The sequence below is a fragment of the Lontra canadensis genome, unplaced genomic scaffold, assembly GCF_010015895.1.
Source record: "Lontra canadensis isolate GAN:19392208 unplaced genomic scaffold, GSC_riverotter_1.0 scaffold41, whole genome shotgun sequence".
NCBI lineage: Eukaryota > Metazoa > Chordata > Mammalia > Carnivora > Mustelidae > Lontra > Lontra canadensis.
In genome coordinates, this window is record NW_022631035.1 from 2,931,087 (window position 1) to 2,955,207 (window position 24,121).

Below are 24,121 nucleotides of genomic sequence, written 5' to 3' on the forward strand. Positions count from 1 at the left end.
CGCAAATACCCAGCCTTCCCGCGCCTCTCTCTGGCTCCCGGTGGCGGGCCAGGCTCAGAGTGTGGGATGAGGATATGTAGGAAATGAAGCATCTCGTGGTAGATCAGCTAGGAACCCCCATGGAAGGTCTTCCTCTGTCCAACAGTAGCTTCTCTCTTTGGCTTGATCATAGGGTTCAGCGACCCTACTGAGTTCTCATGACCTCCTGCCTAATGAGAAAGAGGAAATTTGAGATAATTGCCACACAGACCGAGTAGTGGTGTGATTAGTAAATGCCCAAGCTATTGCAAATGGCGATTACGTTAACAGATTTGGTTTGGGGTTGATCCTGTTAGGAGAGAGAGCCAAGGGCTAATGACGGGGACGCTCATGGAATGGCGCGAACCAAGCAGAGTTGTAGGAGGGAGGCAAGAGCCTCCTGTGAATCCGCCAGCCAGAAAGCTTGATTTCCAGCCTAAACTCTGCCTCCCACTAGCTGTGTGACCTTGGGCCACCTCTGTGATCCTACAAGTGCCATCATGTACCACGTGGCCTCATCCTTCCCTCGCCACCTTGTGAGGATCCAGGAAAACAGACACGGTAGGTGTTTTGGGGGAAGCCAGCAAAGCACTGAGCAAATAAAAGCTATTGTTCTGGTTGGCGGTCAGTGACGATAACCAATCCCCATCTTTTGCTTTCCCCGTGGACACGCTCATTCCCAGGATGTCTAAGCAAACATTTCAGGTCCTTGAGGCTTCACGTCAGAGATAGAAATAGGAACTCTAAATGCCCTTCCTCCTGCGGCTTCTGTGGCATTCTGGGGCCAGTACCCTGAACGGTGGCTTGGCCACCGTCGGCACCGTCGAGCACAGATCTGTTTCTCTGGAGCTCTCTCGGCCCATTCCGCCTCCTTGCCAGGAGCTCGTGGCCCAGATGCAGCAGGAGCCTGCAAAGAGCTTTCCAGGGCTGCAGCTGCCGCTGCCTCTTACCCACCAAGCCCCGAGCGAGAGCCGCTCAGCACCGGCTGGTTTCACATGTTCTTGTTGCTCTGCGGTGCGCTCGCTCCCTCCCCAGAAGAGGGGAAGGGAGAAGTCCTGGGGGCTCATTTAAAGTAACTCAAGCTCGGCTGCGGTGCTGAGTGGAAAGAGCACAGTCGCGTGGCACCCACAACCCCTTTTCTGAGAGCCGTCCTCCGGCTCACAGGCCCCGAGGGGAGGGGAACTTGCCAGAGAAAGATGTGCTTATAACTGCAACCCTGTGCGACTTCTGGCTTTGCCCATATATCTCGAGTGTGCCCTTTGCTTTCAGTCTTCCTATATTTATTATGTTTAATTTTGCCGGGACATGGTTGTAAGTGAGGCGATGGACCCAAATGTGGCTGGCAAGCGCCTCTTAATTAAACAGATAAATAAACTCCCTTTGCACGCGGATTTCTACTTTTGCTGCAGTCTGCTGGGACCAGGGGGACAGCACTGGTGGGCGTGGAGGGGGTGCCGCGGGGCTGGAAGGTGGGTGCTGGCCCCGGCAGCCTGGACCGGGCCTGGCTTCCCCTCAGCGCCACCGAGTGCCCTGTGGCTCAGGGATGCAGAGGGGCCCATGGGTGGGGTGGACCCCCAGTGCCCCCCGTCCTCACAGGCCTGGCCGCAGAGGGGAGGCTCTGGCTAGGGTGAGTGGGCCCTCTACTGGACATGTCCAGTGTGGCCTCAACAGCCAGGACAGCTCCCTCCCATCCTGGCCTCTACCAGTCCTCTTCCTCACAGGGGCTCCCGCGCTGACTCCTCTGCCCTTCTGGGTGAATCGGACACTAGAAGACAAAGCAGAAGGGGCCTCCCACTCCCAAAGTAGGGAAGCTGTCCCCTTCGGGAATCAGAGGGGCTCCCAGATTTCATATGAAGACAAGGAGCTGCCTGTCCTCAACCTGACATTTCCCCAAGGGGGTCTGTCGGACACACCCCAGCAGCTCGGGACTTTCTCCTGACTCCACTCCTGTGCCCATAGCTGTGGAACTGGGGTGTGAATCCCCCTGGAAGAGATTCAGTTGGTTGCGTGGGTGTCTGGTTGGTTCACACAGAAGAGCTTTCTCGGGTCACCGCAGCCTCCCTCGTACCCACCCTGAGCTCTGCCCATCTTAGCCCCCCTGCCATGGAAAAGCCACACACAGCTGTGCCACTGCTGCCTCCTTGGTGCTCATGCCCAAGCCTGTGCCAGACACCCTGAAGTTGGGGCAGGGAGCTCCGGCTGTGCTGGAAGCACTGAGCACGCTGTCTCTGTAGATTACGGCCCAGCTGCAACCGGAGACGGTGAGCTCACCCCTTGTCCTGGCATGCCTTTGCCAAGCTCCAGGCTGTCCTCTGCACATAGGTGAAGGCTGAGGACACCAGTCTGGGCACTCACAATGCGAGAGAGGGGCAGGCCCATGAGTAATTCAGCCCCCCACCCAGCCTCCCCTAGAGGGACTTCAGGGCTTTCGTTTCCTGTGGGAATATACCCACATGTGGCCTTGGGAATTTCCAGAGGATCGGGGGAGTGTCATAGGCTGTTGCACACCAGATCGACTACAGAACTGCCCACCTTTTGTTAAAAACACAGGCCGACTTGGATACTTCCTGGCATACGCTTTCCCAAGGAGACTCCGTGTCCCCATTTCGCAGAGGTACACACGAAGACTGAGGATGTTTGCAAGGCTGCTCAGGCCTGGGTCTCCCGGAGCAGGTGGGAAAGGCAGGCCCTGCCCTGCAGAGGGAAAGGGGGGCACCCAGGAGGGCTCCCTCCAGGGAAGGTGACATGGGTGGGGGGACAGGAAGGAGCCAAGAGATCTCCAAAGCCCTGGAACCATCCAGACCTTTTGAGGTGCCTCTTTGCCTGGTATTTATAGTGGTGCCCAGGAGCGCAGGAATAATTACAGCTCCGTTCCTGCCTCCCTAACGAGGCCTTTCTCAGATTCAGGGCGAATGGGATATTTTTTTCCTTGGCTCTTTTTTTAAGTAGTGAATATTAGAGCTGGATTGACAGCCCTTCCCAGGGCACAGCCTCCCTTCCCCCCAGAAGTGGGGGCAGTAGCGCCCCGGGCCCTGGGGGCTTCCCCCACCCGCCACTCTGGAGGCACCGGGGGCTCTGGAGGGCCGTTAGGAGTACGGGGACCTGAAGAATGCTGTACCCCACTGTGGAGGCACTGGAGGTCCGAGGTGAGGGGGGCAAGGACCGCACAGACTCAGGAACAGTCACCGTCGATGTGTTGTGTACCCTTGGGACACCCCCAGGAGCGCAGTTAGGGGAGCACAGGCCACTTCTCGCCTTTCTCCTCCCGTCCATGACGTAGAGATGGTCCTGATGCCCCAAGCAGGGGCATGGCTTTCTGCGGCAGCTTTGCCCAGCTCGGGCTTCCAAGCCGCACGGGCCGCTGTGGTCACCTCAGCACTGGGATCAGCTGTGGGGTGAGGGGGGGCAGGACACCCGCACTCATCTCTGCCAGGTCCCCTTCCAGGCGCTGGGGTGATGCTGTGCAGACCAGCCAGCAGCTTCCCTGCCCTCCCGACACTCAACTCTTGAGAGGAAGACCAGAGGGGCTACAGTGTTTGGCTAGTCGGCGGCCTAACCCCCCAAAGACACCACCCCCGCCCCTTGCCGTGGACAGAGCCTCTCAGTTTGTCAGTTAGTAACTGGCTCAAAGTGGAAGTCACGAGCATGGCCCGGCACAGGAGGCGGTGGGCACACAGCCCGTCCTGAGAAAGGGGCAGGACAGACACGATGTTCAGATCCTTCTTCTGGACGTGGCGGTGGTTGTTAATTCCGTGTTGCTGTTCTCAGTCCCTCTGGAGCCCAGGTGTGACCAGAGGACTGATGGAGGCAGGTGTCTAGATACGCTCCCAGGGCCTGACACTCTCTGGAGGTGAGGCTTGAAGCCAGGGCGGCCAGGCTGAAAGGCCCCACAGGTGACCAGGAGGCAAGGATGCTGGAAGCCAAGCACTGAGCTCAGAGGTCCCTCCAGGAAAGCTTCCCCAACCCCACCCCATGTCTGAGCTCACCCCAGATCTGCGCTCCCACTCTCCTGGGCCATCACAGGTCTTAGCACGGTAGGCTGCAGTGTGTCGGCTTGCTTTCCCCACCAGACGGTGCACTCACTCCAGGGCAGAGCACTTGGTCTTTACAGCCCCAGCATCTGGTGCGGTCTCTGTCTGCACATAGCAGGTTCTCAAGGGAAAGCAGGAGGGTCAACTCAAAGGGTGTCTCCTGTAGGTTGGACAATGTTTAAGACACTCTCAAATCCTCTTATAAGAGGAATAAAGCCTCAGTCTCTGTAGATGTTGGGTAACAATGGCAAATTAACGAGCGAATGATTCACACGGACAGTGGACTTAGAGCGCAGGGCTGGGGGTTAATGCTACACAGCTGCCCCGGGTTCCTGACTGTCCTCCAGGGAGCGAGCAGCCAGGGCGGCAACAGCAGAAGGGAGGGAAGGCTTCTGAAACAGGAGAGCAGAGCGGAAGGACTGGGGAGGCAGAGGCCCCCAGGGCTGCCCCTGCTCTTGTAGCTGGGGCCACCCTGGGCTCCACCCTCCACAGGACAGCCCTCTCTCCTCGAAAATGCTACACCCAGCCCCGCGGTCCTCCCCAGATGCCCCAGGCCTCAACGCCGGGCCACCCCACCACTGTCTCAGGCCGTCGGGGTGCCTCTTCTGGGAGACGAGTTAATAACCATCCCGCCCAAGGGCAGGGGATGGCCTCTGCAAGTCCATAGCCAAGCGTGCCACCCGAGAGGGGGGCTCCAGAAAAGGGTCAGCAAGTGCGGCTATGTGCGGCGGGGCCAGCTGTCCCCACTGTAGCCTCTCCCTCGACCCTTGTCCCTTCTGCCATCTGCCTCCCTTCCAGACGGTGCACGCCCTTTCCTTCTAAGGAAGGTGAACCGCAGCTACTCTGAGAGACACGAGGTCCCTGACAGAGCGGCGTCCGAGGGGCACACACCTGCTTGCCTTGCTCGAACGGAGCTTGTTCCCAAACAGGGCTTGGAGATGGCCCGTTCTCAGCCCATCCCTCTTCCCTCCCTGCCACTTCCTCCGGAATGGCTCTTACAGACACGTACTGCAGGGAGCACAGCAAGACATCTCAGACACTGTCCCCCCAGCCTCTCGGGACGGGTGCACAAATGGGAGCCCAGAAAGGACAAGCCACTTTCCTAAAATCACACAGCAAGTGAAGGGGCCTCCCTCTGATGGGTGGCTTTCCCATTATAAGGGGGTCCCAGCCCTCCCTCCCTCCAGAGTGGGGCTTGCTCTCAGAAGTGAAAGAAAGAACATCTCTGGTGCCTTAGGAAGGATAGGTGAGTCCGGAATTAGTCCTGGGTATCCGTGGGTTTCTCCCCTTACCGGGAGAAGCGCGCATACATGGGACAAGAGGCTAGGTGTGTCCTCCTGCTGGCTCTACCTCTAGGGGTGGCAGGTAGCAGACTGTGCCTCACAGCCAGGCTCACCTGTGGCTTGTCCCGGTTACTGAGCCTGGTCAGGGGCATCTGTCCAGTGTGAGTGCACGCAGGCTGGTGGGGGAGGGTGTGTGCCTGGTGAAGCTGCACACGCGCGCGCACACACACACACACACACACACACATCTGTGTCAGTGGTGGTACAGGGACAGTGAACACCTGAGCCAAGCAGTGGCTGGGTTCTGGGGTCCATACGTGCACACTCCTGCGGCATCGTGTGTGTCCACCAAGTCCAGCGCGACGGAGTCTGGGGAGGGGAGGGTGCATTGTGGCCAGTGCCCCTTGTCCCCGCCCCCTCCCCCTATTAAATATCCACAGGACCATGTGCCTGGGGCAGGCCTAAGGTGTAAATGAGGTCTGGGGGCCGTGGGGGTGGGCAGGAGAAGCCCCCGGGGGCTCCAGCTGGCTTTCCAAGCGCTGGGCGGCGGAGAAGCGCTCCCCGGCTAGGAAGCCTCTGCGTAGATGCCCTCATTACATCACCGACATCCCCGCCACTGAGCCGGCCTCCCTTATGAGAGGCGCCGCTCGGAACGCCGAGCAGGACGAAGCGCCTTCCGGTCGGCCGCAAAGCCGGCAGAGCCGGTCCTCTCCGCAGCGGCCGGCGGGCCGAGCGGGGCCGGAGGCAGATGCCGGAGCCCACGCCCGGGGCAGCCGCTGGACGCGGGGCGGAGGAGGGCCGCCGAGGGGCCCCGGAGAGGGCGCCGGCGGGCGAGGGGTTAAGTGTGTGATCAGCTGTCGCGCCGTCGTTCCGGATTCTCTTCCCTCGGCGCGGGGCTCTGTTTGAGGTTGGAGTACGCCAGGGACTCCCCCTCCCACCGCTACACACGCGCGCACACGCGCGCACTCACACGCACACGCACCACTCTTTGCAGACAGGGCTCCGGTGGCTCCAAAGTGACGGGCGCCCGCTCCCCCGCTGCCCTCGTCCCTCCTCTCGCGCACACAGCCTGCCGGGCCGTGTTCTCGCGCGCGCCCTCCCCAGCATCCCCGCGCGGGCAGGGGAGCACCGGGCAGAGGCGCGCCGCTCGCCGTCCATGCCTCCCTCCTGAGGAGCGCCGCGAGGGGGAGGGGAGGGCCGAGGAGGAAGAGGAGGAGGAGGAGACCGAGAGGGCGCCCGGGAGGCAGGGCGCGCGCACACACCGAGGGACGCGCGGAGGGTGCGAGCCGCGCAGCGAGCGCAGAGCTGCCGCCGGGCGCCCCCCTGCCGCCCCATGCTGTGCTCCATGGCGAACTCGGGCTGCCTCCTGCTGTCCAACTCCGGCAGCATGCTCCCGCACTCCGTGCCCTGCCCGCCCGCCTTCCTCTACCTCCAACAGGTAAGCTGCCCCCGGCCCGGCGCGGCCCCCCGCCCGGCGCACGTGCGCCCCGCGCCGCCGCCCACCCCGCGCTCGGCCGCCTCCGCGCCGCCGCCGGGGCCCCGCTGCGCTCCCCGCGTCATGGCGCCGGGGCCCGGCGGGGGGAGCGGCGGCCGAGCGCGGGGTCGCCCCGGGCGCGCGCGGCGTGGGGCGGGGGGCCGGAGTTTGGGGCGTCGCTCGCAACTTTTCCGAAGGCGCGGGAGGGGGCGGCGGGCGGAGTCTCGGGGGAAGCCCGAGGGGAGGGGGCGGGGGTTCTCGGCGCCGCGGTCACTTTGGGGAACTTCGCGCCGGGCCGCGGGGGGCGCGGGGGCGGGGAGCTGGGCCCCTCCCGGGCCGCGTCGGGAAAGCCGGGGGGCCGCGCGGAGGCGGCGGCGGCGGCGGCGGGGGCGCCGAGCTCTGCTGCAGCGGGGACCGCGCGCGGGCCTCGGGGGAGACTGGCCACCCGCCTGGTGGGGCTGGCGAGGGAGGCCCCGGAGCTCCGGCCCGGGGAGGGGGCTGGGGCCAGACTTTTGCTATCTGCCGGGCTGCGCAGGAAGCTCGGGCTGGTGAGGGGGGCAGAAAGACGAGCGACTCTGAGCCCCCAAAGCCCCAGGACGCTCCACGGGAGGTGCGCACAGAGCAGCCGCTGCCGCCTGCCCGCCCGCCTGCCGTGGCGTGCGGGGCGGGGGTCCTGCGATCCCACCCAATGCGGAATCAGTGCGGTCCCAGGCCTGCACTGGGGGTGGAGGGGGCACGTCCTCGCCTCCCCCAGGCCCCTTGGTCTCTCGGGGCTGCGGATCCCAGTGCCGGCCCAGCCAGAGCCGGCTGGGGGCTGCGGTACCCTGCCTCACCCACCCAGGCCGCCCACACCTCCGGGCTCAGCCTCCCTCCCTGCACTCTGGGGCTGCTTGCTTTATCTTTAGCACCCGAACCTCTGCCTGGGTCTGCAGGGGTGGGGGCAGCTGCTTGCGTGGACAGCCTGGGGCTTGAAGGGGGCAGATGGCGAGGCCTGGAGATCTCAGGCTGACGGTCGTGGGGCCTGCGCACCCCAGTGGGGAGGGTTCCCATGAGACTGGGTCTGCACCTGGGCCTGGGGGTGGAGGTGGGAGGCAGAAGGTAGAGGGGATCACTCGCAGCGGCCAGTCAGGGTCAGGCCAGGCCTGAGAGTCTTAAGTGAACATGTACTTCCACCACTTCTCCCGTGTATGCGTTTGAAGGTGTGTTTCTTGGAGACAGTGACAGGCTCCAGGTGGGGCCGGGCCTTTGGTTGGTGGGTTCTTGTCATTTTGTGTCCCTTGGGCTCCCCAGGGAGCCAAGAAAGAAGGGGCCATTGCAGGTGGCTCAGGAGGAGCTGTGGACGCGCAGGCAAAGGTGGGGCCCTCAGAGCTGAGCCAGGTCAGTCCCTAGGCTGCTGGGCCCTCAGGTCAGCCCCTTACAAGGATCCACGCAGCGGGATTGCTGAGCGTGTCAGCAGCTGCAGAGGAAGGGACGGGGCGGAGGGGGGGTTACTGACCGCTGGTGAGACACAAAGGGCCATCGCAGTGGCCTGTGATCCACAGACCTTGGCCCTTGCTCCCACCCTCCCTAGGACCACCTGTGACATCTGGGCAGTCCTGGGCACAGCTCAGTGGTGGTAGGAGCTGCTGAGGGACCTCCCATTCCCCCAGGCAGGCAGGTATCCAAGCCCAGGCCGTGACCGACTCCCCAAATTCCACATCTTCATTTGAGTTGCAGACGGTCAGGGTGGACCTGGGAGGTCAGCCTTCCAGGGCATACCAATTTTCCGTGAGTGCATCAGTCACTTGGGGACCGCTGGGGTGGGCCCCGGGAATCTGCATTTCTAACAAGCCCACAGGTAAAGTCAGGAGAAGACCTACCAGACCCGCTCAGGTAGGAAGCATCTGCCCCGCCCCCATGGCTACACATGGGAACTCCCCGGGGCTGCCAGACCCCAGGAGACCCTGGCTCCCTATGCAGACAGTGGGTTGGAGGTTAATCTGCAGTGCGCTGGCTGTATTAGGCAAGTCAGTTCGCCTCTCTGAACCTCAGGATCTTCCTCTGAGAAGGAGAACAAGAGCATCCCATCCTCTCAGGCCAAAGGGGAGGGTTGAGTTACAATGAAGTAGCCGCAAGCCTCTGGAAACTGGCAAATGTTGGCACTGCCTTGATGGCGTCAGACCTGTGCTGGTAGTTGGGGTGATCGTACCCAGCCACACGACCCGGAGGAAGGCACGCCGGTCCCTCAAGGGCCAGGTCAGTGCCTTCCCAGCTGGTGGCATTTGGAGCTTTCTGGAGGGGCAGTGATAAGGCGAGAAGATGCTAGTGGGCCACAGCCATCCCGAGTGGGTGTCAGCCATGAGCACAGTCGTCTCTGGGAAAACCAGAACGTGCCCACTGGGCCAGGCTCTGAAGTACCCTGTTTCCTCCGAAGCAGTCTGCAGCGCGTGGCCGTGTGTCTCCAAGGGCTGGGAGAGATCTCGAATGCAGCCATTTCCTGGCTTTCTGTAGGAACACAGGCTTCTGGGAGCACACGCAGCTCCGGTGGTCCAGGGTCGGCGAGAAACAAATAATGACGGGTCGTTGGAGACCTTGCTTGTCCCCCACCACCTCTGGAGGGAGACAGAGCCTCCCATGTCCCCTGGAAGTGGAGGCCACGGGAGGAGGGGGTCCCAGGCAGCCCCCTGGGCAGGTATCTGGGATCAGAGCTCACCTTCCCTGCAGCCCTGCCTTGCAGGTCTGCGTGAGCGAGCCCTGGTGCTGTCTGCAGGCTCTGGGTTGAGTCTCGGCCGCACCCCTGAGAGGAGGAGCAGGGGCAAACACGGGAAATCAAGCAGGACACGAGACGCGGTTTGTGGCACATTGAGATGCAGCATTTAAACAGACAGCCACTGGCAGCATACAGGCTTTCCGACTTGCAGTTAGGAGGTGAAACGTCAACCAACAGAATTCCGTTCTCTGTTAACGCAGCGCCGGAGCGGAGCCTTTTCCTGCTGCATGGGCTCAACCCCACGTGTGCAGAGACCGGGCCGTGTCCCCTCCGAGACACAGCGACTCTGTAATTCCTTAGAGACACTCGTCGTCAGGCGTCTCTCCTCCCAACCTCTCAGCGGAGCTGGTGATTGTCAGAGTCCTAACTGGCCGCTGCACACGTCGGGTTGCCGGCCCCAGGAGACGTCCGGCTGCTGTCCGGGCTCTGGTATTTGCTAAGAGCTTACCTGAGGGGCCCCGGGCAACATCGGTTTCCCCACCTGCCCAGCCTGGTGTGGAGCCCACTGAGGGCTCCCTGTGAGTCCCTCAGTTCCCCACAGGGCAGCCCAGAGCCCTGATCCCCCCACATCTGGCCCCTCCTAGGGATCCTGGGGTGGGACACAGGAAGACTATTGACCGTGGTGCATTGTGACCGGCCCAGCAAGACGTGAGGTCGATACTGGTCACCTTTCAGAGCAGGGAGGAGCTCGTCTGCAAATCGAGAAGCTCGGTAAGACTCCCTGTGAGGCCCTCGTCTGGGCCCCAGGAGAAGACAGTTGTAGGGAGCAGGAGGGAAAACCCCAGGGCTGCAAAGTGAGATTTTGTCACAGTTGTGACTTACTGTTAAGCGGCAGTGTGCTGTAGGGAATCTTACCACCGTATCCCATTGTGAAGCCGGGAAATCACTCTGGGGAGAGATACGAGGGCCTTAAGTTTCATAAGAAGGAGCACGGGAGCGCCGGTGACGAGGGGTGGGGCTGCACCGGTGGGTCACGCTGGTCGGAGGGAGAGCGGGCCCTGGAGACGGTGAGCGGCACCTTCCTGAGGGCTGTGTTCCGAGCTCTGTTGCTCTCATCTTCCTTCTGCCCTCAATCGAGATGAAATCATGGATAGCCTCGCTTGCCCTCGAAGATACTGGCAGCCTCCGGAAGTTTCCATGGAGGGTGTGGCCTTTGCACCCAGCTGCCAGCGTGAGGCTCGTTGCCTGTTGGAGTCGCTGACGGCGAGAAGCACTCCCTCGGGCTCTGGGACCCAAGGGCTTCTGGGGGTGGTCGGGGAATTCCAGGGTCTATTTGAGATTCATTAGGAAGTTCGTCTCTTATTAATAATTGCTTTTGGGGGTAGCAACGCCACTCGATAGAACTTTTCGTAGGATTAGTTACCGTAGCAAAGGTCCTGCAGCTTCTCACACTGCCTGAGTGCGCCGGGGCCGCTGTCTGTCCCCTGGGCTGTTGGCCTGTCTTCTTGCTGTGACTTCAGGAGCCCCGTCTGGGACATGCTTCCTGCCGCGGACATCACGGGCCTGTGAGTGCACCCTGGCCCGCGGGAGGGCTGGGCCCAGGACAGAAGCTTGTCTGAGTCTTCAGAAGGAACTGCTGTCGCCGTCTGGGCCGTTGGGGTCGTCTGGTCGCCGAAGCCACTCAGTGATTTCTGTGGGCTCCTGCCCAGTTAGCGCTCTGGTGGCCCACGTGTGTGACAGAATCGGCCAAGTATGAGCGCACATTTCACAGTCAAGGAAACCGAGGCACATGGAGGTTGGGGGACGCCACGGACAAGCAGAGCCTGGCTTCCACCCCAAAATCAAGGCTTGGGTGTGTCTCGGGCCAGAGGGTGCCGAGGACCCGGGAGCGTCTGCCCTCTGACCGCCTCCCAGCCACGCGCAGAGCTTAAGTGTCAGGATGGGAGCCTCCGTGCGGTGCGAGCTCTCGTCGTGCCTGCGGAGTTTTAGCCAACGGCGTTTCGGAGATTGCTTTTGGGATGGGGAGAGTGGAAGTGGCCTGCTTTGTTGACTCTTGTCCTGTGGGGTGAGTGGGTTTCCTTGGAGAGCGTGAGCAGGGAGCCTGGTGTGCCGGCCGGATGAGCACAGGAGACGGGCAGGGCAAGGAGTGATGGCCTGGAGGGAGACCCAGCTTGGGGTGCAGCCTGAGGGCCGCTCCGTGTTCAGACCCCACTGAGCTTGAAGTCTGTGCAGAGTAGAGTGGCCTGGGAGCCCCGGCGGCCTGTGGGGTGTCTCTGCCCAGAGGTGGAGACGTGTGCGGCGTCTTCCGAGCCAGTGCGTCGTAATGTGGACAGATGTGTGTGTCTCGGGCCTGAGGGGCTGGGGGTGGCCGGGTCAGTCACCGGCCCTCAAAGCAGATGGGGCATGGCAGACTCTTCTTGGGACAGCGTTTGTAGGGTTTTCCAGCTCGCTAGGGAGGCCTGTGTCTGTTTCCCATAGTTACGGTTGGTGGCCGAGGTGCGAGTGACGTGCCCCGTTTCCCAGAATCACAAGTGAAAGGTTGGCCTAGCCCGCGTCTTCCCCGCCTACAGTGACCCCCGGGGAGTCTGAGAGGGGGTTCACCTGTACTGAGGCTCCGGGTGCTTATTTAGTACAGAGAAGCCACGTCCTGAAGGCCCCACGTGAGGACCCATGTGTGGCCCGCAGGACCTGGGGAACAGGCACAGTGGTCCGTGGGCTCCGTCGACGGCAGCTGGAGCGCTGGGAGGTCCCAGGGGTCAGGGAAGGACACTGCAGCAGGGCTGACTGCCCACGGCTTGTCCCTGTCCCCACACGGCCCGGAGCCTGTGCCCACCACACTGAGCTCGGAGATCACACACGGTGGCCATCCTTGGCAGAGGCGAGGCTGAGGTGCCAGCACAAGTGTCCTCTGCCTCCTGTCTTTGGTCTTGGGGACAGCCTCCTGGGGTGGCTCGGAGCAGAACGTGGGGCTCCAGGGAGACAGCAGGAGCCGACGGTGCCTTGGGGACGTCAGCAGCTCTGGGATGGCGCCTGCGACTCCTGGCATCCAACTCGGGCCCCAAACCAAAGGCAGTGGTCCTGTGGGCTGGGCCAAAAGCCCCTGGTGGTGTGGGACCAGGGCACCCTCGGGGTCTCTGTGGCCAGGAGTGGATTCTAGCCCAGGCCTAGAGATGCAGTCGCTGCAGAAGGGGTTCCCTTACTGCCCGATGCAGGGCTTAACCAGTCCCCCCAGACCTCGGGGGTCCTGGTGAGGCTGCCCAGGGCCGTCCCCACCCGCCTTTGGCCTCTTTCGTCCTAGTGTCTCTCTCTGTGCTTCCTGACTGGCCTCCAGCCTTTGTCTTCCGCCTTCGTGTCCATTCTCGCATCCAGAATTTTCCGTGCTTCTAAGCCTCTCCCCCTTCTTCCCTCCCGGCCTACTTTCTCTCCTTTTCTGTATTCATGTTCCCTCTGCTCCTCCCCGTCACCCCCTCTTCCTCCCAGGGGATTCCAGCCCCTCCTCTTGTCCTGACCTCCGGCCGGCTGTGTAGCCCCCTGCAGCCTCCTCCTGGCCTGCCAACCCAGCCGCCAGTGGTGACATGGTTCCGCCAGGGGCTGCGTGGCCTGGAGCAGGACTGTGTTCCCAGACCTGAGTGCCACGGTGTCTGGGCTCCCCGGGGAGAGTGAGTCCAGTTCTGGAGGGAGACCCACTGCGGCTGGGGCGGGAGCTGGAGGCCTCGGGCCCTACTCATAGGAGGGAGCCAGCCCACGTCTTCCCGTCCAGGCCCCGGCGTCTGTGTCTCTAAGATGGGACATGATATCTTCTTTGTTTCCCCTCCAGAGGGCTCTGGGGGCTGTAGAGGCTCCTGCATGCTCCCCCCAGCCCGTGCCTGTCCTGTCACCACCAACGCAGACGTGCCGTCCATGTCTCGGGCACCCCGAGTGGGCAGCTTCGGTGTGTCGGGCAGGGGAGCAGCAGTGGGGCCGCAGGGCCGTGTGGGGTCCTGTGTGGTGTGTGTGTGTGTGTGCACGTGATTGTGTACCGTGTGTGCTCGTGTGTACTTGTGCATGAGTACATGCGTGAGCGCACGCACCTGTGTTGAGAAGGCAGCAGAAAGCCTCCGTGAAGACACGGCTCCAGCCCCGGGGGAGCCGAGCACCCAGCGTTCGGGGACGCTCTGGAGGGAGGGTCCCCTCGTGCCCCCACATTCTCTTGGGGCCTCCCGGCTTGGAGAGGGGCCCTGTTCGCCCGTGCCAGCATGACTGCCCTTGTTCTCCTGTTTCTCCTGCTGGAGACGAGCAGGTTGGGAATCCAGAAGGAATCTGACTGAGCAGTTGCGGTGAACCAGGGAAACCAGCAAGAGACGTGAAGGTCTTGAGCCCGTGAGCTGATAGGGTGCCCTGGCAGTGATTCTGGGGTCGGGGGTCACTAGGACGTCACTGATAACAACGGCCCTCCCTGTGGCTCAGCAGCCGCATGCCGTGGGTGCAGAACTCAGTACAAGTATTAGGGGGAGTCCCAGGAACAGGGGAGTGAAGTGGGAACTCACCGCCGTCTCCAGCCGCATGCAGGAGGCACAGGGATGGAGCCTCCTGGTCAGGTTCCGATCGCAGCTTTGCCCGTCCTGCTGCCCTCCACCTGAGCCTCAGTTCCTCACAGTAAACTAGCGCAGGGACCGGTCGGGGGCACCTGCCCCTGGGAAGTGGGATTGGAAATGGAGAGCCTGTGCACGGGGATTTGTTCCATTATCCGTAGGGAAGCTGTTTTTATGGGTGGCTGGTCAGGAGGACTGACTCACGGCATCCTGGGCTCAACCAGGATCTGGAAAGTCTGACCATTTCCAAGGCCAGCAGGTGGTCACACCAGGGAGAGCAGACCCTCTGCACCTGGACAGGACCAGAGAGTAGGAAGGGACGGTGGCTTTAAAGGAAAATGTCGAAGGACAATTCTAACTATAATCTCCCAACTTCGGCATTGGTTGTTAGGGGAGGTGGTGAGTTCCCCATCACCAGAGGAATTCAACAGAGGCTAGCCGGCTCACTGTCTCAGAGGCTGCAGAGTGATGCTCCCAGTACAAATGCAGTGCCAGCCGGTGGGAAGGTGGTAGCAGCCACTTAAAAGAAGCCAAGAGCAGCAGAAGAGATGAATTACATGTTACTTAACCCAATATATCCCAAATATCCCCCCAGCATGGGGTCAGTCTAAGTTCTTAGCGAGACAGTTTGCATTTTTGTTTTTGTACTAAGTTCTGAAGTCCCGTACGCGTGCGGCACGCACCTGTTCAGTCCAGCCACGTGTCTAAGGCTCTGCACCCGTGCAGGGTCATGGCTACCCTGCTGGGCAGAGCTAGAACATTTCCATCATTGCAGAAAGTTCCGCTGGATAACGCAGAACTCAGGTCTCACCGTGCCCGTCTGGTCTTCGGACCAGCAGCCCAGGGAGCCCGCTAGAAATGCAGCCCCTTCTCCATCAGAATCAGCATGGAGGGAGGGTCAGGGGAATTACCCTGCTCTGGAACTCGGTGTCCTTCAGGGGCTGTGGATGGCGTGGCCCTCTGATCCCTCCTGTGACTGCAGGGCTGAGCCCCATCACGTCCTCCGGACTATGCCAGCACCAGCCTGCACACGGCCTGCGTCCCTGACAGTCTCTGCCTGCCCAGGGGCCGGGTCAGAAAGCTGAGATTCTGAACGGAGGGATGATTTCTCACACCCAAATCTGTCTTTGTGCTTGAAATGCCCATTTGAGTTAAGTTACAATGATAGCTGCTGGGTTTTTTTCCTTTGTTTTTGGCTGTCCTTAATTTGACGAAATAAAGCAATTGGAATCAATCTCCCCCCCTTTCCCCCTTTTTACAAAAATACATTTTACTGAGTAGTCCTTTTCAAAAGTCTGGAAACCGGCAATCTACAGCAGAGACCACGGGGCCCGATCCATCCCACCGTCTGTTTTTATAAAATAGTTATGTTGGAACACGGCCACGCACCTGGGTCCACGCGCTGTCTGCGGCAGCGTCCGCCAGTGTGGCACAGACCATATGGCCCGCAAAGCACAAAATATTTGCTGGGAAAGTGTGCAACTTTACAGGAAAATTTTGCCAACCTCTGACCCAGAGCAGCACCGTCCATGGAAGTGTAATGGTGGCTACACGGGGGTGCTGAGTTTTCTAGAAGCTCCCTCTACCAGAGGCCAGGAAACAGATGAAATTCATTTTAATGCTATCTTTTATCTCACCCAGCCCAGAATATGTTCACTGCAACGTCCCCTCCATCTAAGCGTGACCGAGATATCCGGAATTCTTGGTTCATGCGAAATCTTCGGAATCCACTCCATGTTTTTGACTCATGGCACACAGACCAGCCACGTCTTGGATGCGCCGTGGCCGGTGGCTGCTGCCGTGGGCGGCGCAGGTCTGGAAGGTTCCAGTGGGACACCTGCAGGGACGGCTCAGAGCAGCTGGGCTCTGCCTTGCCGGGGGTGTGGGGGTCCGTGGTGAATCTGGACCATCCCACAAGGCAGGCAACAGCTTACATGGAGAGACACAGGCGAGCGGGTTCACCTTCGCGGAGGGCCTGGCCCCTGGGCCATAAAGGAGAGTGTAATAGTTAGAGTTTTGGGGTCTTGGCTGAGAATTTTGAACTTTTCCCCATAGGCAGTAGGAGAGTACGGGAAGCCTTGAGCAGGGCTGTGACGTGATCAGGCCTGCAGGTAAGGAAGATGAGTCTGGGATGGGGGAGGGGACTGCAGGCCAGAGCAGGAGACAGCGGGCCCTGACCTGGGGCCGGGCAGTGAGGAGAGGGAATGGATGGGCAGAATAAGGAAGATTTGGGATGTTCCCCATCCCCCCAGGCCGTGGAGAAGAGGGCCCCTGTGGAATCGGTGGTTTCTGGCTTGAGGTCGGAGCTGATGCGTGGTGGGTGGGCTGTTCTGGTGGCCGTAGCCCCGACCCTGGCCTTGTGCACTCAGCCCTCAGAAGCCCCAGGCCCTCGCTCCATGGGGGAGAAAGACCTCCCCGCGCTGGCCCCGGACCCTCCTGCCAGCGCTAGGCTGGGCCACACGTCCCCGTGAAGTGCCCCCGGGTCCTGCTCCCTCTCCTGGCCTCCTTTCCAGCCTGTTCAGCTGGACCAGAAATGCCCTGGACAGATGTGGAAGTCTGCTATACGCTTTTGGAAGCTTAACACCTTTACCTCTTGTTCTCCCTCAACATCTGGTCTGGGCCCGGCTGCAGCCCTGGCCGGCCCTCCTGGACCCTGGCCGCAGACGTGCTCAGAGCACCTCTGCCAGGTCGCTCGATCCGCCAGCGACCTCGTTCCAGAGAAGCTGCAGCCCCACGCCCGCCTCCCTGTGTCACCAGCCACCGCCAGACACCTGGCCAGGGAAGCACACAGCCGGGGCTCGGGGCTGGGTGACAGGTGGCCCCTGCAAGAGCCGCCGGGGTGGAAGGTGACGGGAGCTGGCGCACCTGAGGGAGGGGCGAGAAGGTCACAGGTAGAGGGAGCTCACCTGTGCGCCACCTGGGAAGGCCTCCCAGGCAAGGGGGTGGGGACGATTCTGGGCCTGGGGGAGGGGGGCAGCTGACGCGCAGGGTCCCCTGGAGCTGGGCTGGGGGTGTGCCCACCGACCTGGCAGGAGGATTTGTGGTCCTTGCCGGGCAGCTCCAGCCTTCTGACCTTTGTCCTTGCTGTGCCCTCCCCCGGAGGGGTGCCAGTCCCCAGACACCTGCCCGATGTGCTTTCTCGTTTCCTTCAAGACTCTGCGGCTCTCATGAACCCTCTCCCGACTCGAGTCTCTGCCTCGCCCCGCCTTCCCCCTGCTGCAGTTTCCTTTGTAGCCTCTCTGGGTATCTGGTACATCGTGTGTCTTACTGGTTTATCGGCTGGCCTCTATGTGGGGAAGGGCTTCTTGTCTCTGGTTCCCTGCTGGTTCCCCGGCGTCCAGAACAGTGCCTGGCACGTAGCAGGTGCTCAGTAAACCTGCTGCTGGGGACCCCGTCCTCCCTCCACTGGCCGCCTGGGGAGCAAGTGGTCTGCCCTGTCCAACCGGCCAGGTGCCCACTCCATGCCCGGCCAGCAGGGAAGAGGCTGGGTGGCCCAGGTGATGGAGATGGGAAGGGGTCTTCCCTCACAGCCCCTGGGGAGTTCTGAGGCTCGAGAGGCAGGAGTGTTCTCGACGTGAGCAAGCTTGGTTCGTCTCTTGCACCGTCTACTGCATTTTGCCGCACATGGTTCCTGTTTGTGGTCCCTTTTTACTGAGATGAAACGCATGCCATGAAGTACGCCCTTAAGAAGCCTAGAGTCCGATGGGTTTAGGACACTCACCAAGTTTTGCGGCCGTCATTAGCGTCTGTTCTAGAACACTCCCTAGCTGTTTCCCCACCCCAGCCCCCGGCCAGGCACCAGTCTGCTCCCTGTCTCTGTGGATTTCCCTATTCTGAACCTTCCACGGTGACAGAGTCATGTGATGCGGGGCCCTCCACGTCTGGGCTCTGCCCTCGAGGGCTCACCGACTGGGCAGGCAGCAGGGTTCTGGGTGCCGGGCTGGCCTCCGGGGGGCCTCGTGGGACAGGTTCACCCTGCGTTGGGTAGGTGGGTGCGTGGTCTTGGAATGGAAGAGGAGGAGCCCCTGCACTGCTGGTGGGGGAACCCTGAGCTTTCCCAGTTTGGTCTGCTTACTGCTAGTCTAGCGTCTCTGTCCAAGCTCAGCCCTGCCTGGCATGCATGGGAAGAAATCGTCCGGTTTCTTCTGATGAAGCCCAGACGACGGTTGCCCTTGGAACGGGTGCCTGGGCCCCAAGCAGACGCACGTGCGCAGGCCCTAAGCTGGAAGGGTCTGCCCGCCCCTGCGGCCCTCACGCAGAGCCTGGCTCCTCCGGCCCCTGCCCCCCACGGTCTCCCGGCCCCGGCACCCTGCAGCGGCCCCTCTGCTGCAGTGGGGCAGGGCCCAGCCATTTCGGAGGCAGCCTGGCATGTGTGTTTGCGTGGTGGTTTGGGGGGGCGGCCTATGCCTACAGATAGCTGCAGGCCCAAGTTGGCCACTGCATGGCTCAGCATTGGGGACTGCAGAAAGTGCGGAGTAAGGGGCCCCCATGGGGGCACCGCGGCCCCGGCTGGGTGCCAGGACCAGGCAAGCAGGGAGGGTGAGCCAGCAAGTGGCCCTCATTCCTGCACAGGCTGGCAGAGGAGGCCATGCGCTATTCCTTGCCAGCCACCCTCTCTGCCCCAGTCCCCAGAGCCTCCTGCAGGACCCTCCGTTGTCCTGAAGCAGGGCCTCCCCGAGCACAGCTGGCCTCCGCCCTCCCAGGCCAGTGCACGCTCGTGGTGGGCAAGTGAAGTCGGGTGCAGAGGGGCAAGTACGCAGGGCCTGCTGGTCACTGGCTCCGTTTGCCATCCTGGTCTGTTCCCTCCTGGGTCCATGGTACATATCTCTGCTGCTTCCGTGGCATCCCGTGGGGGCACCATGGCTCAGTGCAGCCAGAGTGGCGGCCAGTCCCAGGCTGGGGATGGGGTCAGCCCTGACAGACGCTGTCCTCTTTCACGCTGCAAATATATTAAATCCAGAAACAGGAATTGCAAAAATAAGGTCACAAAATGTGTAGTTTATCTTAAATATTTCCATTTAGCAAATTAACAATTTAGACTCATGTTTGAGCAAATGCAGTGTAATTGTGCTATTCACAAGTTGATGACGGGATTTATTTTAATTCAGAATTGAAAGAGTCCATGGGAGGCTTGGCCACATGTCCTTCATCCTCTGTGGGTGCCAGGGTGCTCCAGGAGTCAGGGGACAGAGTGGTGAGGGCCTCTCGGGGAGGATGTCCCAGTGAGCTCGTGTGTCCAGAGCCCCGGGGCACCTGAGGCTCTCAGGGCGGCTCTCCTGTTTTCCCTTTCCTGTAAATACGGTGCTGACCGCCTCCACACCCAGCCCTATGGCGTTCCTCCAGCCAGGGACCCCCACCCTCTTCAGCTGGACGGCTGCTCTCTGGGCATCTTCCCCTCCCTCCTCCTTGGAAATTACTAGAACTTTGCAGGCTCATGCTACCTGTGGGCAGGGGACGACAGGAGACCCTGAGAGGATCCAAGGCCAAGACAGGCAGCTTCCCAAGGCCCGTCCGGTGCCTCCAGCTACGCTCCAGCTGCAGGTTGGCCAGGCTCCGGCCGGGGCCAGCTGCAAGAGTCCAGAGCCAGAAATCTGGGCCGGGGATGGCACAAATGCACCAGGGAGACTGGGGCAGCCACCAAGGGACCCTCCCTCTGGGGTTGCGGGCAGACCTGCCCCAGGCCATTTGCAGGCTGGGGTTAAGGATTGGGAATGCCAACACAGGATGGGGTGGGAGGTTGGAAGACTCCGGCTTAGGGGCCTGGTGCCTTGTCTGTGAAGTGGGGTTCAGGGGCCATGCGTCCCTGCCAGACCTGTGAGCACAGTGCAGTGCTGGGCCACACACACTCCTCCAGATCAGCACCGCCTTGGGTCAGGGGGGCCTGATGGGGACACCAGAGAGCCCATGGCAGGATTTCCCCAGCCTCGTGCCTGGCTTCGACACCCCCCCCCACCCAAGGCAAAAGTGATCAGCCCATTTTACAGAAAAGAAAAACTGAGAGGCTAAGAAGATGGGGGTGGCTCTGGCCCTGGGGCACTGCCCGCAGAGCGCCCGCTCCCCCAGGCTCGGGTCGAGGCAGTGCTGGCAGGCAGGGCCGGCGGGCCTCCCTCCACTCCACCGCCCCCGATCAGGCACACACTCCCGGGGCCTGGACCTCGTGCTGCTGGTCTGGTGTCCCTGTCCCCGAAGCCGTGCCCTCCCACGGGATCCTCCTGAAGCCCCTCCATGCCCCCCACAGATCAGCTCCCCCTGGGCGGCTCAGGGACCCCCCTTCGTCTGTGGCTCAGAGCTAAGCTGACTTAATGCTTTTGATCCTGGTTCAGAAATCAGCCCCTCCAGCCATGTAGCGGCTGCTTGGCTGGGTCTGCAGCCCCCGGCTGTCAGCCTCTCAGCGGGCTCCCCTGACACCTGCCCTCGCCTCCATCTCGTGCGCTGCCCCTCCATGAGCCTGCCGGGCTCCCTCCTCTCTAGGGCTGTGCTGGGGTGGGAGCGCTCGGCTGTGCAGGAAGGAGGGCCCATCCCCGAAGGCTGTGGAACTGGGTCTCCTGTGTCTTTTCTGGGCTCAGGGCTTGGCTGGCCCCAGGCCCGCAAGGAGCCAGAGAGGGGAGGGGGCCGGGAGCAGGAGAGGCAAAGCCAGATTTGTAACCCTTCCCGCTTGGGTCCCCATCGCAGCTCTGGCGGTCCCGGGGACAGAGCTCTGTGGTGTTCATCCGCCTCCCTGGGAATCCACACACCCGGGGCCTGGGGTCTCTGTTCCTTCCCAGCCAGGGAGTCAGACAGCAGGACCCCAAACCAGAACTCGGCCCCTAATGACTGTCTGACCTCCCCTGGGATGTGGGGGCCTGCAGAACCGGGAAGTGGACATACCGCCTGGTGTTAAGCGTCAAGTCAAATCCGAGGGCAGGTCCGACTGTCCCAGCCGATGCCCCCAGGAGCAGGCAGATGGGACAGGAGTGGCGACGGGGGTGCGTCCCTCCCATCACACTGGGTCAGGCCCTCCGTGGAGGAATCCGGGCCCGCAGGCTCTGCCTCCGTGCGGCCCCCGCCATCTGCCTCCCCACAGAGAGGGAGGGGACCCCACGATGGCCTCCCCCTTCCAGGCTTCCCCGACTCAGTCTGAAATGAGAACCAAAGGAAATGAGGAGCCGGTAGCTCATTTGTGAGCTGCATTGTGTTGGGGGCTCTTAATTAGACCTAATTAGACTAATTAACTTTCAAATGAGAAACTTGGATTTTTTCTCCTCTCTCCATCGCTTTCTCTTTGTTCCCCTTTTGGAAAATGAAACAAGGATAAATATTTGAATGGCTCCCTCCGGCCTGGGAGGGGGTGCCGGCCCGGAGGGCTAGGGTGGAGGGCAGGGGTGACGCCCCTGCGGCCCTCTCCTGCACGCTGCGTCCGCTCAGAGCCGGAGCGGCTCCTCCTGGGAGGACCAGGGTGTGGCCGGGTCCCTCTTTAGCATGTGATGCTCGCCTTGTTCCTGGAGCCAGGAGTGGGGGATGGACAAGACACTGGGTCCCAGGGGGACACTGGTGCGGGGAGAAGAGGGACAGGACAACTCAGGGCATGCCCAGCCCCTGTCCCCAGCCAAGCTGCTCCAAACCGACACCCAGGTGAGGCTCAGAGAAGGGCTGCCTAGGCGCACCCTTGTCCGCAGCCCAGAGAGCCTGCTGTCTTTGCCCTGTCCCCTGCCCTGCAGGCCACTGGTGGTGCCAGCGTCATTGACAAAGGTGGCCATTCCCAGAGGCACCCAACATTTCCTGTGCAGCACTACCCACTGCTAGGAGCGGGGACCCTCGTCCCCTCACAGAAGGGGAGGGGATCAGACCAAGCAGAGGATGCCCTCGTCCTCCTTCCCCTGACAGCGGCCACACGGCCTCCTGCTTCTCTCTGTAGACAGGCAGCTGTGTCTGGGGGAATTCAAGTATTAGATGGAGTGACCCCGGAATGTGTTCTACCCGGGGCCACACCCGGGGAGTCTTGATGTCCTGAGCTGTCCCGTCTCCCCAGAGCCCCCTAGATGTGCTTCAGTGTCCTGCCCCAGGGTTTCCCCACCTGCAGCCCCTCCCGAGGGGGGCCTGCCAGGCTCAGGGGTAACCTGAGCATCACAGTGAAGCCCACCCCTCCGGAGGGCCTGGGACTTGCCGTCTTCCCGACCTTTCCCTCCCCAGAGCCAGACAGGGAAGAATTCCAACACCAGCACCTCTGGGCTTCTTTACTGATTCCCTTCTGCCCCGGCCCCAGCCGCCGGGGTCGTGGCCCCGAGGGGGGCCCTGCCAGCAGAGGGAGGAGGAAGCTGCTTCTGCTGACACTCCAGAACCCGCTCTGGGCAAGGGGCAGCTTCCACCCGCCCTCCAAGCCCGCCCCCTCCCTGGGGCCCAGCCTGTTTGCAGGGCTCAGCGTCGGGCCAGACTTGGGTGAAGGCTCCGCGCAGGCCCAGGCAGGGTGGGCTGCAGCGGGCTTGTCTGGACGCCATCTGGCCAGGAGCTGCCCCGAGCACCTGGGCACAGAGAAGCAGAATGTGGGGAGGCTGGCGCCGCACCTGCTGGGCCCTGGTGGGGGCCGCACAAAGGGGGGCACCCCGCCTACACGGCTTTTGCATCGGCCACCACCGGCTGCCCCTCAGGGGCCTTCCTCTGAGGCTTCTCGTCCCAGCAGCTCGGAACCCATGGTATGTGGGTGCGGGCAGGACCTGGGCACTGCGGCAGGGCTGGGCGGCCGCCTTCATCTCTGTCGAGTCTTGTCCTCTGGCTCTCAGGCTCTGGGGACTTGTTATCTTGCCTGGGTCTTCCCAGAAGGATGTTCTCCTGGATGACAGCTCCCTGAAAACAGAGGGTCTGGCTGGAAGTCAGAAAGACGGTGTGCGGGATGCCTCCGGGCCTCTCCTCGCCCCTCCCCGAGGCGCGCCCCAGCCGGGAGGGTGGCCTTAAACCCTTGTTCCTGATCCGCGGCCTCTCCAGCATTGCTGCTGACACCCTGTCTTGACACCTCAGACACTCAGGGTCCCAGAGGACTGAGCCAGGAGACCCCAGGCCTGCTGCATCAGGCAAGAGCTCGGTGCCAGACTGTGCAGCTCCAAGTTTTGCAAAGCCAGCTCCCAGACGTCTTGTCCCTGCGGTGCAAGGGCTCAGAGCAGGGGTGGGGCGGGGCGGGGTGGGGCAGAGGCCGCCAGAAGGGGCAGCTTACTGTCTCCCCCGCAGCTGGAGTCTCTCTGTTTGGGGGTGGAAGGTGGCGTGGGGACACCGAAACATCCGTCCCCAGCTGTCACTGTCTCCCCCCACCCCGGACAGCCCCCGCCTGCCTGCACTTGCTCCGGACATCCCTGTAAGCTCTCTCGCACAGAACCTGGGTCCCCTTGGCAACTTCCTCCCTCTCCAGGTGGCCCCGGGGTGGGGGTGTGGGAACACTGGAGTCTGAGAACCACCAGATGCAGAAAGTGTGCTGTGGGGTTTTTCCATTCCCGCCACCTGCATTCTCCCCGTTCTCTGCTCCCCTCCTTCCTCCAGTGCCGCTCTCATGCCTTCTCCCTGGCTAGCAGCTTTCCGGCTGCCCGCCTGTCTGTCTGTCCCCTGCACCCCCTGCAGACCCCCGGCTTTGTTAGCACAACCGAGTTCAAATGTCTGATTAGTCCTTAGGAGACCGAGGGGTCAGGTTTCCACAGCTTCTTCCTCTCCATTTAACTAATTTAACTGCACGATTGTTACAAATTTCATTTTATTATAGCCCTGCTTCTCAGTCCAATTGAATTACTAAAATCTCATTTTCTCAGAAGTGCTGAATATGTAATCAGAGGAAAAATTATGCTTCCGTCTGCCTATTAGGACAGTTCATGCATGTGTGAGCCGTGTGACATGTGACGGCCACACGGACGGCCCGCGTGCGGTGGGTCTGGCTGGCTGCAGAGCCTGGCCTCACAGGGCGGGCGGAGGACGAGCGTGTCTGGTGGCAGCGCCCCGAGGGGCGGAGCCTGCCCCCCCCACCCCGTGCATGTGGCCGGGACCATGTGTGTGCAGGGAGCCCCGTGCTCGAAAGAGGGGAAACCACATTAAGTACCCGA

General features: G+C 61.8%; 1 protein-coding gene across 9 annotated transcripts in view; it reads left to right on the plus strand.

Annotated features, from left to right (window-relative positions):
- RBFOX3 (RNA binding fox-1 homolog 3) overlaps window positions 1-24,121 on the plus strand; it is a 405,667-nt gene that overhangs the window by 322,347 nt on the left and 59,199 nt on the right. Inside the window, exon 1 of one of the 9 annotated variants that reach the window (XM_032870450.1) lies at window positions 6,136-6,770. The exons of 4 other annotated variants lie outside the window; for them this stretch is intronic. In XM_032870450.1, the coding sequence (XP_032726341.1) occupies window positions 6,666-6,770 (105 nt within the window). In that variant the 5' untranslated portion in view covers window positions 6,136-6,665. Of the gene's footprint in view, window positions 1-6,135; window positions 6,771-24,121 lie in introns of those variants that run through there. 4 more of the 9 variants (XM_032870449.1, XM_032870460.1, XM_032870451.1 and 1 more) reach the window with 4 other exon arrangements.